Raw genomic sequence first — 17,697 nt, forward strand, 5'->3', positions numbered from 1 at the left:
ATGGTTTCATACAAATGATGATGTATGTGAATCGTAGCAGAACGACTTGTCTCATTTCATTCCGTTTCATAAATCTATTCTATCTACCACACTGACCACACTCAGGAAGATGGTTGCCCTTAAAAAAAAGACAGGTTTGCCTTACACACTATTGTTGCCTTAGATATTAGGTAAGGTTTCTTTACTCCCTGCAGTACTCTCTATACTTCCTATCCAATCCCAGTACCATAGAAGTCCATCTCTCCTGAAGGAAGGAAGTGATTTTATTCCTTTAAATTTTATTCATAAGATTTTGAGGGTGCATGACTACACAGATACTCTTTAATTATGCTAGAAGGCATAGTCAGCAGGGTGATGTTGAAAGTTTTCAGACTCTGGGATTATCTAAAAAGTATTGCAGTTCTGAGGTAATATTCTTACTTGTAAAACAACTGGCATGTCTATAAAGGTCGCGCTCGCGCACACACACATTTATTAATAGTAAGAAGGTATCGAACGGTATAAATGTACATGGCACTATAAAGTCACGTTATATGTCCCAAAGAATTTATAGTCTCAGACCTTGATCTTGCAAATGAGCAGACCTCTGTGCAGATGAGCAAAGCCTCTTATGGACATCCGGATGCAGGATCAGGGGACAGCGTATATTCATAATTAATAATCCATGTTACTACCAGTACATATGTGGGACTGTTACAAGTTGAATTTAGTATGAATAAACAACTGAAGAGATTTTTTCTTTAAATAAAAGCGTAGAAATTATGTTGGGTAAAAGTTCTAGAGTAATGGTTTTCTTCTGCATTGTTAGCCAAGCAGCAGGATGGTGCTGCTGCCATGGAGATGCAGCCACTGAAGAGTGCAGAAGGAGGAGAGGGAGATGAAAAAGAAAAGAAGAAGTCTAGCATGCACAAGAAAGAGAAATCTGTCCTCCAGGGAAAGCTGACCAAACTAGCCGTCCAGATAGGCAAAGCAGGTATGAATGGGTAACTAACTAGATAACAGCATGCTGTGGTGAGGATCACATCATAGGATTTCAAAGCAAATTATTGTGAAAAGAGAGAGTTTTATTAAAAATATGAAGAACGTAATTATCACAGTACTCTAGAATTGTACACCAAAGATCATTTTTGTGCTTTGGAAACTGAGAAACTAGAAGCTCTAAGCAACTTGGTTTGTGAATATTTGAATCAAAGTGAACTGCAGTTTCTCCTAGCCAGTATTCCCAAGTGCAGTAATTACAAGATATTTAATTCCTGTCCCCCTCAGGACTCCTGAGAATGTGCATTCAAATCTATAATATCGTCTCAGGCTTGGAACCAGATCCTCTTCTCCCTCTCATTGATTCTGCTGTAATTTTTTTCCCACTTCTCCTCCATTCCCCCACAGTAGCTTTTTACCAAATCTGACCATTTTATTCCATCCTTCAAAAAAAAAGTGTGTGTGATGAAAAATAAATCTGCTGATGATAGTGTACTTAAAACAGCCTTACTGTGGGATTCAGCTGCACTTGATGGTCTATCAGTGGTTCACTCAATTTTTTTCCACAAATGCCAGTGTAACGCCCACACCTTCTGAGTGTGTTGTTCTGTCCCATCTTGTGGCACCGAGACCACTTAGAGAGAGGGAGAGAAAGAGATTAATGAGTTTGTTCAATAGCCTTAGCCTTTTAGCTCATCCAGTAGAGGATCGTGTACTAAGCTCCAGAGGTCCCAGGTTCTATCCCACCTGCCAACGACCGGGGTCTGTCGGTGTTACACCAGCTTCCTTGCTCTATCTTGATATAGTCAAACTTTATATTGCTACTCTCTGATGTGTATTTCTAGTAAAGGTTCATTTATTGCAGTAGTTCCCAAACTTGGTTTGTGGCTTGTTCAGGGTAAGCCCCTGGCAGGCCACGAGATGCTTTGTTTACCTGAGTGTCTTCAGGTATGGCCGCTTGCAGCTCCCAGTGGCTGCGGTTAGGCATTCCTGGCCAATGGGAGCTATGGGAAGTGGCGCAGGCCGGTTGCCACTTCCCGCAGCTCCCATTGGCCAGGAATGGTGAACCGCAGCCACTGGGAGCTGCAAGTGGCTGTACTTGCGGATGCTCAGGTAAACAAAGCATCTCATGGCCTGCCAAAGACTTACTCTAAACAAGCTGTGAACCAAGTATGGGAGCCCCCTGATTTATTGGAATAGGTCATGTGATATAAAGCAGTTCAATCACATCATATTTCATTTCCTAGAGTGGTTGAGCCTGCCCTCATATGATCAGGAGTATCATTCTTGTCAGTTTTGCATAGTAGGAGCAATTTTGACTTGATTTCTTATACATAGGAGGCAGATGCTCTTTAGATTCTCTGATTCAAATTTGGGAATGCTTTACAATGGAACTTTGAAGGCTGCAGTTATTTGGCGATAGCTGAATAAATCTTTCAAACACAGAGACTCCAGAGGATCATTGAGGCTGTCTTGGCATTTAGATTTCAAATGATAGTAATGGTACATTTGGAAATATGGCCCATTTTTAAATAAATGTTGTGGTTATAAAGGAAAACAACCACTTCACCAAGCTAACAAAAGGGAAGCAAACAGGCTGAGGAACAAGATTTTCTAGAAGGCACAGGGTTATTGGGTTTACAGTAAAACTCAGATACAGTATTCCTTCTGGCTAATATTAATATTAGTAATATTAACTATTAATTGTCTCAAATGGTTTTCTTCATACATAGGAAAACAAGGTGAGTGAGGTAATATCTTTTACTGGACAAGCTTCTGTTGGTGAGAGAGACAAGGAGCAAGTCTACACTTACAATGCTGCATCAGCACAGCTGCAGCACTTTAATGAAGATGCTCTAACCTGACAGGAGAGAGCCCTCCCATCGGTGTAGTTAATCCGCCTCCCTGAAAGGCAGTAGCCATGTCAATGGGAGAAGCTGTCTATGTGGGCTGTTGTGTCAGTATTACAACATCGCTCCAGGGTGTGGATTTTTCACACCCTTGAGCGACGTAGTAATGCCAACATAGGTCTGTAGTGTAGAACAGTCTGAGCTTTCAAGCCATAGAGTTCTTCTTCAGGCCACTCTACCCTGAATGGTCTCTTAGAATATGTGCTAACTATTTATGCCAAGCAATCTGTTCCACCTTGTATTAGCTATGATGCTCCGAGTACCTTTCCCAGACCTGAAGAAGAGCTCTGTGTCACTTGAAAGCTTCTCTTTGTCACCAACAGAAATAAATAAATAAATTCTAAATAAATGAAATTAATATTAAATAAATAATAAAAATATTACCTCACCCACTTTGTCTCTGTAATATCGTCAGACTGACATGACTATAGCTACACTGCATTCTTAATATGTGTCAGTTAAGAGGTCCAAATGTCACGATAAAAATTCAAATAGAAACATTTTCCGGTTGCCTCTTTCCACTGATGGAAATGAGATCTATTGATGAAATTGCACCCACTCCATTGGAGGGATGAAAAACAAAAAAAAGTTTCTCTCATCACAACTGTAGCCAGATATCCTGGGCCTGAATCTGAATTTTCAAAAACATAAGAAGCACTTGCTCCAAATAAAATTGCTGACTAGAAGTCTGTGGCGTGGCCCACTTTTTTTCAGTGCCGGGGCAAGAAGAAGGGAGCATAAAGTATTCTTGGTATTGTGCCTTAGTTAGAGGAATATTCTATTCCTTTAAAATATTTTATTTGATTTTAAACCTGTTTCTTAAGTTATTGAAAAATTTATTGACGTATTACAATAACTGAAGTATTAAATATTTGCATATTATTAAACGCATCAACCTGATACAAGTTAGAATAATGTATGCTGCTTGGTTTCTTTGGCATGTCATGTAGTCCTGATTAGTGAACAAAAAATGCAATTTACCATCCTTCCTAAATCTAAGGTTAACATGTTCATATGGCACCAATTATAGTTGCCCTGGTTTAAGAACAGTAACAGATTATGAACTAACTGTGAATACATTTACCTTTTGAGTATTGTAACAATTCCAAATGACCAGACTGCTTCCTAGTTCTTGCATATTTAAAATAGTAACTAATGTATGACCAATAAATCTGAATGATAGGGTGAATGCAGCTTTTTGGTGGTAAGATTTCCTACTGCTTATGAAATGACATGTTTCTGCAGAGTGCTGTGCATCATATTTGGGAACAAAAGAACACTTTGAGAACATTGCTGGTTATTTTATTATTTTTTATAAACTATGTAAATACTTGTCCTTATCGCCAAATGCCCTTTTACCTTTGCAATCTTGCCCAGCCACTGTTTCAACTGATTTCTGACACAATTGTAGAAAAATAAAAATAACAGTTCCTGTCCCCAAGATCTATTAAGATGTGCTTTTATAAAAAAAAAAAAAAAAAGAAAAGCATATGAAGGTGGTGTATAAATACCTGAGAGATAATTGCACAGAACAGCTGGAGGTTAATTCTGTTGTAACAGGATAGATTTGGGTGGTATTAGATAGGATAATGTTCTGCAATTGAAAAAGGAAAACTTAGTTTAGACAACAGAAAGTCTTTTATTAAATTAAGCAGATGGTACAGTTTTCCAAGGGTGATCAATAAGACACTGATGCTAGAGGTGTTTAAAAATAAATGTGATAACACACAGGAGTAGTATACAGTTCAGATGAATGAAACAAATAACCCCAAAGCTTCTTTTAAAACTTAATCTGTGGACTACAGTCTCCTGATCTTACATTTATATGGTTCACAATAACTTAATGTTGATAATATTCTCCCACCCCCCATGGTCTAAGAGCATAGGTTCAAATCACATTAGATAAAAGTGTGGGGTTCAAACTGCAAATGCTTTGATTTGTTACTATTTCTCGCTGTAGTTAAAAATGACTTTTTGTGTTTTCAGGTTTGGTGATGTCTGCCATTACTGTAATAATTTTGGTACTGTACTTCGCTGTTGACACTTTTGTTATCAACAAGAAGCAGTGGTTGCCCGAGTGCACTCCTGTTTATGTTCAATATTTTGTCAAGTTCTTCATCATTGGTGTTACTGTGCTCGTGGTTGCTGTTCCTGAAGGACTTCCACTTGCTGTCACTATTTCTCTGGCTTATTCTGTTAAGGTAAGCAGCGCTTTAAGCAGTGGTGGAAAAAAAGAGCTCTTTTGACCAACTCTCAGCATGTTTTAGTGTGGTAGTTGACTCGCTGTTAATTTTTATGTGGCCAGTAGAAAGCTGAATCACACATCAGTATAATCAAAATGTACACTCTGATAAAAGCTGCTTTAAACATATTGAAGGTACTTTAAAGTAAAAAATTCCAATAAAATAAATTTATTGACATTTCTGTAAATGTGCATTGCAGAAAAATATACTAAACAAACACTAAAGACATTTACTTATTGAAGACAGTATCTCAGAAATTCACTGTGAAAATGTATTAATGGGAGAAGCACAGTCTTTTTGTATATAATATCTGCTTATCTTCCTATTCCCTGCTGCATCAATATAGGTTTTGGGAAGGATTTTTTTTCTTCAGAAACTCTCTACATTGAGACATGAGGTTTCCACATGTGTTTGCGTGTGTTTTATTAAGTGCTGTTGTAGTTGCCCATAGCTAATGTAAATGATTCCATTAGGAAATTTAAGGGAATTAAAACTGGGATTATGGTTTTTGGAGTTGTAGATTATTCCCCTACCAAAGTCTATATTCTCAGATTACTTTAGAAATCTAATCTACTAAGAACACATTGTGTTTCTATAAAACTTTCATCTGAGAATCTCAAAACACTTTACAAAGGTAGACAATTCTGTTATCTCCATTTTACACAGGGAGAAACTGAGGCACGGAGAACATGAAGTGATTTGCACATAGCCACACAGGCAGGCAGTAACAAAGTTGGAAATAGAACCCAGGTGTCCAAACAGCCCTGTGTACTAACCATTAAACATTGCAATCACCTTCTAAATCAGTTGCATAAATACATACTCAGACATAGGGCCAGATTGTGATACACTATTGTTTCCATTTGGGAACACCTTGCTCCAAGAATAGATTTACTGATTTCAGTGAGACTTCACTTTGGATTATGGGACCACTCTGAGTAAGAGTATGACCGACTGGCCCAAGGGTAAAGATCACAACCATAGTTTGGAATACTCACAGTAGCAAATTTTTGTAAAGTTCATTGCCCTGGTGATAATATTGCATTTTATGATGCAAGAGCATATAGTTTTACCTTACAAATCTAATAATACTGGGATTTGAAATACTATAAAAGAGTCTAAATCAGCTGAATAAAGAGAGTTTACCAAAACAGATTATTTTCATAGTGCTGCAGTTCAGCTGACCTTTAAAATAAAGCAATATTCATTGATTTACAGGTAGATAGCTTTGGGTTCATCTGACACTTGCTGTTGTCATTTAGCTTCTATTTACACTCTTTTGTATTTGCAAATTTTGATCTGGCAGGAAGTTTATTTTTAAACAGTTAATTACTAATTTTTAAATCTCTACCATTAGGGTGCTTGGCTGAAGGAAAACAAAAATCTGTCTAGAAGTTTAGGAGAAACATAAAATTACATAAAAGAATCCTGTGGCACCTTATAGACTAACAGACGTTTTGGAGCATGAGCTTTCGTGGGTGAATACCCACTTCCTCAGATGCATGTAATCTGAGGAAGTGGGTATTCACCCACGAAAGCTCATGCTCCAAAACGTCTGTTAGTCTATAAGGTGCCACAGGATTCTTTGCTGCTTTTACAGATCCAGACTAACACGGCTACCCTCTGATACATAAAATTACATGAGTACTTAGTATTTCTCACAGCAATCGCTGTTTGAAAATGGCCTGTTATCTTAGCTAATGTTTTGTAAAACTAAATAATGTTATATTAGTATTCAAGTAATTCCTTAGAATGGTTACACTGCAAATCTAGTCATCAAAAGCAAAATGGGCAAGCATTTTAAGGGGGGGACTACGATAGTGCTCTCTACACTGGGACGTGTGGTAAGCAAGCGTGACGACACTCTAATAGTTGCATCTAACTTTATGCATTGTTACTATGATGAGAGATTTTAAAAATCTATCATAAGCAAATTTTGAGGACTTCTTACTTGCTTTCCATCAGAAAATGATGAAGGATAACAATCGGTCCGCCACTTAGATCTTGTGAGACTATGGTAATGCTACGGCCATCTGCTCTGACAAAACAGGGACACTTACAACCAACAGGATGACAGTAGTGCAAGCCTACATTGGTGATGTCCACTACAAAGAGATCCCTGACCCAGATTCTATACCAAACAAAACCCCGATTGTTGGTTAATGCAATTGCCATCAACAGTGCTTATACTACAAAAATTCTGGTAAGTAGACTTATTGCGGTCAATCAAGTGAAACGTGACAGAAGAGCTGCATGGGTTTTGAAGCATTGTTAATACTTTAATAACCTGTCGGTGATCATGATATATTAATAGGTCCCTGAAATGAGAGTAGAATGGACAGAAATGTACACATTTTATTTATTTCTTCAGAATGGAAATGTTACCATATAGTCTTTATCAGTCTTGTTCTATAACTTAGAAAAAATACAGTTGATTATTGAAGGATGAGTGCTGCAATGCCTGGTCCCAGAAACAAGGGCCACATTATACGTTGAAACCCATGATATTGTTGAATCACTGTGTGATTCAGGGTCCAGGCTGTACACTTGTAACTTTGCTTGCACAATAGTTTTCAATGGCTTCAGTGAACTACTTTGGTTTAAATTACTCATGTGCATATGACTTTGCAGGATTAGGACCTTAATTCTTGAAATATGAAGAATTAGATTGGTAGGATTAATGGATATTCATTCCAAATTCAGTGGAGGAGGAATTAACTCACGTGTTAAAGGAGGACACTCCGGAAAGAGCAGATTTCTAAAGGGGCCTGTAGATTCCACTATCAGAGAATTAAGAGGCTACAAAATTCTGATTTCTGCTGCCCCAATTCATTTATCATTTGAAAGGGCAAATAAATGCTTTTTTTAGTCCAATCTTAATACTATATCCTGAAACTTTTTATAGAGTAGACTGAAGCTTTTTAAACGCTTTTTTTTTGTCTATTTGCACGCTTGTACTGAACTGCCTGGAGTGGCCAAAGTACACATTAATATGATTTTAAAAGCTGTCAGCCAAAATACAGTCAGAGATAGTATATTTGCAGAAACGTGAGAGAGTGTAAGTCCAATTTCTGGTGAGCTATTAAATCCAAATCAAGGGTTTTTTTTGTTTAAGAATTTAACAAAATGCTCTCTTGTAATTCCTGGCATGATTTTTAGGAGTGATGATATGTAGGCATTAGTTCGTAATAACCATTTATAGGAAAGGAGTTTTGTCGAGAAGGCCTGACAGAAATCTCAATGGTTGCCAAGTATGTTTATAGTGAACATGTTTTCTGCAGCAAAGGTCTGTCTGTCTGTACTTCTTTTAGAGTCTTGAGCAGTGGGAGTATTACATTCTGCTACTCTGAGCTGTAATTTTTAGATTAACTTGACTAATTCAAACCTTCCGTTCTCAACAGGCTTAGTGTAAATGTAAGTCCAGCTGTGTCACAGCTCATAGCAGGAATTTTAATGCAGTGGCTTTCTTAAAACTAAAAATAAACAGACATGTCTAAGCTGAGGAGATCTAACTCAACTTTTCCTAACAGTGGGCCAAATCTGAAGAGTTGCTGAGTCTTGATAACAATAAAGGGAGATACTGAGAGCATCTCGCAGTTTGGGCCTCTGTTTTATCTTTACAGGGATCTCACCATCTTACGTGTTTTATCTCTCTTGTACATGGCATATGATTATTATTATTCTCTACGAATGGGAGTGTCTTGTCCTGTCTTTGTTCTGTGATTTAATCACTGGAGATTGACAGCAGATTGTCTGGTTGTTTTGAGAGGTGGTTTTAGTGCTTGCATGCTAAAGATTTCAGAACCCAGAAAGAGGCTGATATGCTGAGTTAAAATATATTTCAGTGCCTTAGCATCCCATTAGCTTGTGGTGTGTGTGGTTGGCTTTTTCATTATTTGTATACTGTGGTAGTGCCTAGATTCAGGCCCTCATTGTGCAAGGCACTATACAGACAAGAGGAACAAAGACAGTCCCTGACCTAAAGACCTGTCAAACCAGGATGATGACAAGATGCAACAGATAATATACAGACAAACTGGGATGGGGACAAAAGGTAACTGTAAGAAGTAAAGATGCATTTTGAATAAATTGTTTGAGAGGTCCTACTAGTCCAGGAGTTCTCAAACTGGGGGCTGGGACCCCTCAGGGGGTCACAAGATTATTACATAGGGGGTCGCAAGCTGTCAGCCTCCACCCCAAATCCCGCTTGCCTCCAGCATTTATAATGGTGTTAATATAATAAAAAGTGTTTTTAATTTATAAGGGGGGGGGGGAGTGTCGCACTCAGAGGCTTGCTATGCGAAAGAAGTCACCAGCAAAAAAGTTTGAGAGCCACTGTACTAGTCAGAAGTGACTGCCAGACAATAGAGGTTTGTGGCACCATTTCAGTGAGGACTGAAGATGATTTCATTTGGGAAGCTCTTCCCATGATGAGGGCAGTGTAGAAGAGGTGTGCAAAGGTGCTGTGGGAAATGTGAGTAGGTTGGCAATTGAATTAGGTGTTTACGTGTAGAGTGAAAGCAGTGTCAAACCTCATATCGTTTGAATTTTAGTTTTGGATGCACTTTTGTTCATTTTAAATTACTGAGATTATAACGTGTTGAAGAAGCTCTCTACTGCCAAAATTCTGTGCCAGTTCAGTTTCCCAGCATCTTAATACTAAATAACATTTGGGTGAGAGTACTTGCGTATAGGACAGCAAAAGTTTCTTCAAAGCGATAATTCTAATATCCTAGGACAAACTGAATGAACGTTTCCCTTTTCCTCTTGGAGTGACAGTCCTCATTGAGTAAAATTAATTTCCTATCAGTATAATTCAGTAATCCACATGTTAGTCTCCATATGATTTTGTATTACTGGCCAAGTTTTGACCTCATAGCGCCTGATTAAAGTGGATCGTGTGTACATTGAGAAAGGTAAATCACAATGCATGATCATTTCACTTCATTTTAGCTTTGGGTAGAACACAGATTCTACTTCTCCGTAAAATTGATAAATGGGTTGAAATCCTAGGGAAATCCTTAATTGTGTCTCTCTGCTGTCGGGATTATATAGAGCCAATATTTGGATTTATCTGTTTAATGTTATTCAGGATTATCTGGCTTATATTTGCAGCAAAGAATCCTGTGGCACCTTATAGACTAACAGACATTTTGGAGCATGAGCATTCGTGTGTGAATACCCACTTCCTCAGATGCTGACATGCATCTGAGGAAGTGGGTATTCACCCACGAAAAGCTCATGCTCCAAAATGTCTGTTAGTCTATAAGGTGCCACAGGATTCTTGCTTGCTTTTACAGATCCAGACTAACACGGCTACCCCTCTGATACTTGGCTTATATTTGTGTTATGAGCTCAACGATTATAATATAGACTTCAATGGAAATCACAATTGTATTATAAGCAGTTACCTTCGTTTTGATTATATTTATGACGTGTTAAGGGAAGGTGTGTCAAAGATCTCAGCTCTAATAAAGAAAATTTAACACATGAGGTCTTGTTCCAGTGCACTCATCTATTTAGATCATATTAGGTCTAGTTTAAATATATAAAGAAGTTGGTTTTCAGGACTGCTAGTTCAGAATAGCATACTTACCCACAATTCATTAAATAGGCTCTAAGATGTGTGACTATCAGCTATACCCAAAGGGCATATGTTTTATTTCTCAAAGATGGAAGTTTGCTTGTTCTATTATAGTTATGCAGATCTATATACTCTGCAAATTGCATTTTGTGTGAACTTACATTGAGTGATCATATATTGGACCATAAAATTAGTCAAGACACACTGCTGAATGAGTAATGATGAGTTCCTCCTCACATCATCTTTGCTTAAAGGGGCAATAGAGTCATTGATAAAAATACAAAAAGAAAACTGTGTCACTGCTTGGGATAAAATATTTTTCTTTCCCTGAGAAATTTGAGACAAATTATTCCACTAGAGTTACAATACCATTAAAACTAGCCCTTTATAATATTTTTAAGAAACAAGATATAGGATGAACTAAATTGACATTCAGTTTACTACAGATCAACAGATTACTGTTGTTTTCAAGCTATTCTCCGTTGTCTTTTTCCAGCATAAATGTGAGACAACTTTGAGAGATATTTTCCCAGAGAGATTACAGATCATACACTTTTGCTTGTAAATTGTAGAGGGGATTTAGTTTAATAATTCTATTAATCTGAAAGCAAAATCTATGTTTTGGGAATATTCTGATTGCACTTTGAGTAGTTGTACTTCTGACATACCACGGAGTTGCTGGGAAATAGTCTCCACGCATCTAACATTGGTCTTAGCTAGGAGCCACAACTTTTCTTAAATCACGTACTGGCATGCAAGATTGATTTCAACCAAAAAGAAATTCATTCATTAGTTCAATAATTCAAGTATTTACCATGTAAGTATTTGTATAGGTAGGAATCTCTAGTGAGTTACAGAAAAAGGTACAATTGAAACATAGAACCAATACAGAATGGAGCGGCAGTACAGATTAAAAACATAGTTCCTTTTCATTATATCTATCTATCTAATAGTGTAACATTGTCCATTGTTGTTGCTGTAGTTTATTTTTTGTTACGCTCCAACGGCATGCTTTGCATTGTACGAGATAATATGAAGATAGGTCTTCCCCCAAAGGGCTTATATGAAAGATAAGATCATCTGGGTGAGAGATGAAGGTATAACTTAGATTTTTTTGATTGTTCGAATGAAAGAGCTTATTAAAATACATATGTATATGTGGAGAGACTTAAAAATTGCCCTGAGAAACTGAATTTTAATTTTCTAGATATTGAAAGGAATTCTAGAGATTTCAGCCTAGGGTTTGCTTGTAAAAAATAAATACTGGAATAGAAAAGGGAATGTTGTTCCATCAGAAAGTGCACCTACATTTAGTGAAAGGTCTAGTTCAGAATACCTGAATGGACACTCTTCATGCTTTTTACACACGCACACGTGCGCACGTATTGCCTCTGGGCTGAGAACTAGCATAAGGAATTGCATCTCAGAAAGTGATTACTTGGGAAAGGTGTAAATAATAGAAAAGCCTTTAGCAATTAATTAGCTACATTACAGGAATAAATAAAAATTGCATGTGGATGTTGAGAACATAAAATTGGAATCCAACTGAAGTGATCTTTTTATTTGTGAGGAAAATATTTGCATAGAAAAATAGCTATCTGTAGGGGAATATGGTGGTTCTTCTGTCAGAAGTAAATTTATGTGAGACATAAGTACACAAAACATGCTGCTTTTACATACTGTTTTTACTTTGAAGGTCATTCAAGTACTAAAAAACTTTTTAAAAATCAGATGAGAGCAGCTACATTGAGATTAGCATAGCCATTCCATGTAAAGGACCTAACCAGTGGCTTCTCAGTAGCAACTTACTGTCATTCACATAATTTCATCAGTCCAAGATGCACTTCTATATTTTCTGTACAAGTTACATTGTTAGTTTTAATCACTGTGCAGGTGACAACCTAGGAGGTTTGCTGTTGAATGTTCACCTTGTACTGGAGGTTCAAGCTTTTAGGAAGGAATATAAACTTGCTAACATGATGTTCCTGTCCGAAAGATTACCAAATCCAAACCACTTCCATCCTTTGTTAACTAGAAACCTCACATGTCATGAGAACAATAAAACACATATCTATTGCTTGTGAACAGTACACTTGGATGCATGATTAAACCAGCAAGGAAAGCTTCCCATTAATTACTCAGTGTTTACTACCCCCTGTATATCTTGTCCCACAGTCTTTCCTGCTCTGCATACAATGGCTACTGCAGGTACCTAGGCCTGTGAATGTTCTTGCTGCACCTCTCCACCAGTCCTCCTGCTGGCTGCATCTCTCCAGCAGCTGTCCAGCTAGCCACCTGCCAAGGTGTCTTCAGCCCCTCCCCGCCCCCACCTCTCAATGATTCCAGCTGTTAATGGGAGAGTCTCACTGCTGGTGCACACTGTACCAAAGTAGGTCTAATATGTAGACCTAGGTATCAATGGTTTTAGCTCTGCAGCGTGTAACAAGACTCTCAATTGAATCTAAATTAGCTCTTTTATTATACCATACAGAGAGGAAGAGTCAAATGGGGTCTAGGATCCTTAAAGAGGGCCCACACCACCAGACACAAGTACCTGTCCCAACTCTCTTTCACATCATTGGGCTTTGGAACCCATGTGCCTTGCCTAGCAGTGCCGTTCAGTTGAGGGTGAGTCTCTCCATTGGGGTATGCCAGGTACAGTTCTTCTGCCCTTGGTTCATACAGCAAGGATAAAAACCCTTTATTACTCCTGCCCCAATAACAAGGAGACTGGGGATCCAACACTAGCCACAAGTAATCATTTGGGCAAGCAATACCATCATGCTGAGCACCTAGGCAGGGTGGGTATGCATGCAAACGAGATCAGCTTCTGAAGTCTTTTTCCACAGCTCACCACTAGATGTCAGAGGAGAGCTAATTCAGATCCTGCTTATACATGCATACCTTGATAGAAGCTTTAAAACAGATATGAAGTTATATGTAGGAATATACTATTTTTTTAGAAAAGGTGAACATTTCATTTATATTGGTCAGTTAATTGAAAAGTTTCAAACTGACAATCATGAAGCTTTGCACAAATAGTTTTTAAAATACTTCCTCACATTTAGTTTAAAAGTTTTCAGTGGGTGGAAAGTGGGTGTACAATGGAAATGCCATCGTTATCCGGCTGTAGTTTATGCAACTGTGGTAACTGACAGAATCTGCCTTCCCCTTAATTAAAAAATGAAGTGGGGTTATATTAGAAATTGAATAAGAGCAGGAAGGGTTAAGAGTTTAAGAAAGATTGTTCTTCCCACCAAGTAAAATGGGTCAGGGTGATTAACAGGTCAGACCATTTATCATACAAAGCTCAAACCATAGATCAGCTTATACCAGGTCTATCAACAGAAACAACTGGAGTTAATATTTACTGAAACAACAGCACATTACTTAGAAAGATCCTATATTTATTGTAACTGCCTGCCAGGGGTAATCGTGTTAAAAAGAATCCAGCCTATATATCTGAATGGAGTACTGTGCTTTATCAAGGAGAAGCCAGAAGAAAATATCTTTTTATTCTTGCAAAGAAATTTCTAGTTATTTCATTGCCTGAAATTGGAAGTTGTTTTTTTTGCTCAATTTTTGTCTTTTAAAAAAACAAACACATACACACATCAAGCCATTTCTTCCAAAGTTAATATGTAGCTGAAGGTGCCTTCTTTATCAAATATACATGAAGGCTCAGCCACATCTTATTTTTTCAAGACAAGTTCACCCATCACTGCTAACAATGTTCTGAGAGGGGATAGATAAATGAATAAAAAAGCGGGACAGACATGGTAAAGAATGAAGAAAGGTTGAGGAAAACTTTCACTTATATTAACCCAAACTGACATCCAAGTAAATGACATGGCCTAAATTCTATTTTATTCTTTCCATAGGTTCCTACTTAAAAAATAAGCTGAAAAAATTGCTAGCAATCTCATTGGTTGACTTTGAGGGAGGTCTGTGAGACCAAGAAGTCACCTGGGAGGCAGATGATTAAGTTGTCAGCCAACTGACTTCCCTGTATGTAAGCGGGTTCTCTTTAGGGAGGAAACTTCAATGTGGGGAATGGTCAATATGGCAGCAGCTCTGAAGAAAAGTGTCATAAGATCTTTATCCACACATAGCAGGGAAGGCTTTACTTTTTAGAGCCTCCTCTTAAAGGATAAATTGTATTGTTCTCTGGTTGCAGCAGGAGTATGAAGTTACACTTTTTAGGATTTGGGCTTATGGCTCCAGGGTGTGTGTGTAGGTAGTTTGGATCTACTGCTTATACCATGAAACCTTATCTCCCCAGCTCTGCTCTTTGATTTCTATTTTAGGAATAGATTGTATTTTACAAATGCTCTGTAATGTGAAGCTTTGTTTTCTTATGTTCTTATATTACCTCTTTTATTCATTCCCTCTGAAGCACCTGGCACTGGCCACTGTTGGAAGACAGGATACTGGACTAGAGGGACCTTTGGTCTGACCCAGTTTGACCATTCATTTCTTTCTTGTGTTTTCTTAAATTCTTCCCTATCTTGAATTACATGCAGAGCTTGCTGACTAATTAAATAGGGACAAATGAATCTGTTCCTTTAAAATCTTATTTTAAAATAAAATTATATTTTAAAAAGCAGTGAGACCGATTAAATTTGTATAGAACCACTGATAACCCAGATGCACGACTACACTTATTCCAAAAGTGCTAAAATGATGGATTGTTGTTTCTAAACCTACTAGCCATTAAAACCATAACTTAATTTGAATTGAAATATCATTTGCTTTATTTCCAACATCTGTAGAATGTATTATTGGAGTGCAATGTAATACAGAAAATAAAATAATGGACAAAAATAAAATATGCAAATTCCTTTGGAAAAACATAGTAAATACTTGGTTCAAGTTGCTTCAGAATGTTTTAAATTCTCTTTATAAAAGAGAATACACCGCTACCTCAGTATGACACCACCCGCTATAATACACATTTGGATATAACACGGTAAAGCAGTGCTCCAGGGAAGCAGGGCTGCGCACTCTGGTGGGTCAAAGCAAGTTCGATATAACATGGTTCACCTATAACGCAGTAAGATTTTTTGGCTCCCAAGGGATAGCGTTATATCAAGGTAGAGGTGTAGCTTGTTCAAGTTTCTCTTCTGTTATAGTATAGTATTTATATAGGAGGGATGATGGAAAAGTGTAGTCTGACATAAGACTCTAAAGGAAAATTCTGAGTTCTAATCCTGTTTGTCTCATGCATGTTCTTGCTTTATCGGCAGGTCACTTAACCTCTCAGCCTCAACTTTCCATCTGTAAAAAAAAAATGAAAAAAAAATACTTTCTTTTCATAGAAGTGTTGTACAGATTACTCAGTGTAAAGTACATGTAGATGGAGTATGCTATGCAGTACTTGGTAGGTATTTTCTATATGTTCATTGTAAGCAATGCACTCCCTACAAAACACTGAAGTAAAATAGCTTTTCATAAAAGCTTTTTTGTAAAATGAAGTCAGTCTTTTCACAGAATAATTTAGGCTGGAAAAAATGACCTATTATGGCATATGGTGCTTTATACATAATAAGTATAATATTAAGAATGGGTCATTTAGTCGTTGCCTTTGCTTCAGAAGTGATAATTAGCAGAACATCGGAAACTTCATTGCATGGTTTACCATTACAGTTTATATAATAAGGGAAATAAATATAGCTACTAATTCTCATTAAACCAAACTGAGAAACTAATTGAAAGAAACGGTTAAAAAAGATGTGATAAAGTCGTTTGCATCAATGAGTAAACATGACTCCTGTGTTGTTTCAATTCATTTTATTTGTGCTTGGAAAAGGTGCTTGACTGACACTGTTGTAAAATGAAGTTCTCAGTTACTCACTGAATTCCAACAGCTTTAGCAACAATAATGGCTGTGAAATCTTCTATGCAGTATCCAACCGTTCTGCCTTTACATGACACGGTTCAGTAGTTCCAGACTCCAATCATTCTTAAACCACCACCAGGTGCTACCAGTGAGGGTCCATGGCTGTGAAGCATGTGAAAGCTTTTCAATTACTATAACTGCTATTTCAGCCATGGTGGATTCCAGGGGGTGACACACACGCACTGAAATATTGTTTGTTTTTATTTTTGCTTGAGTTAAACTTAATAGAATAAATGAGCTTTTATTTGCTATAGTCCGGTGGATATTTTTCTTACTACTTTTATGTGATTTTTTTAAAAAAATCTGTCTGCCTACATCATTTCCTTTCAAAATGAATTTACAGCTCTCTTAATTATTCTCTATTTGTTGATACAAGGTGGGTGAAATAATATCTTCTTTTGAACCAATCTGTTGGTGAAGGAGAAAAGCTTTCACGCTTTGTTGTTTAAGCAGAGCTCTACTCTGTTTCCATCTATTTTTAATTGATGCTGAAATAGCAGCATTTGTGTGTGCGTGTATTTGTGCCAGTCTTATCTCTGCACAGAAGTGCTTATTTTCATGTGTACGTTCTCTCCAATTGCATTCTTGCAAGGTGATTATTATAGATAACTAATGTTTGTCCCTGACATACAGGAAAAAAGAAAAGACACAAGCAATGTGGTTTAACTAGGAACTATCCAGCAATAAATTGTACAGTGCAAATCATCTTTCCCTTCCTGATCTGCCTTCCGCCCTCCACACCTGGTCCCAGCCTGAGGCTGGAACCCTACATGCGTCCACTTGTATGAGACTTAAGGAGCTGAGGAAAGAGGGCTGTCTCCTTGCTCTGTCAGACATTAGAAGCCTCAACCCCCAGCTTCTTTAGGGGATGCCTTCCTCTAAATCCTCTTCCAAACCCAGTTTATCAGGAAACTAGACTTCACTGAATGATAACCTGTACTGGCTGTACCAGACTGCCAATATCCTGAACAATCTTTACAGAATTAAGATAAACTTTATTGAACTAAGTTAAATCTTACAGAATTAGGGTTAGTGCTTTTGGGGGACATAGTACTAAAAGTGCAGTTGTGTATGTGTTGTTGA

General features: G+C 37.5%; 1 protein-coding gene across 1 annotated transcript in view; it reads left to right on the plus strand.

Annotated features, from left to right (window-relative positions):
- Positions 1-17,697, plus strand: part of ATP2B2 (ATPase plasma membrane Ca2+ transporting 2) — a 438,931-nt gene that overhangs the window by 305,597 nt on the left and 115,637 nt on the right. The window contains 4 exon segments of the mRNA XM_030569615.1: positions 809-973; positions 4,875-5,089; positions 7,097-7,278; positions 7,280-7,334. Coding sequence (XP_030425475.1) covers positions 809-973; positions 4,875-5,089; positions 7,097-7,278; positions 7,280-7,334 — 617 coding nt within the window.

Source organism: Gopherus evgoodei, chromosome 7 (assembly GCF_007399415.2).
Source record: "Gopherus evgoodei ecotype Sinaloan lineage chromosome 7, rGopEvg1_v1.p, whole genome shotgun sequence".
Classification (NCBI taxonomy): domain Eukaryota; kingdom Metazoa; phylum Chordata; order Testudines; family Testudinidae; genus Gopherus; species Gopherus evgoodei.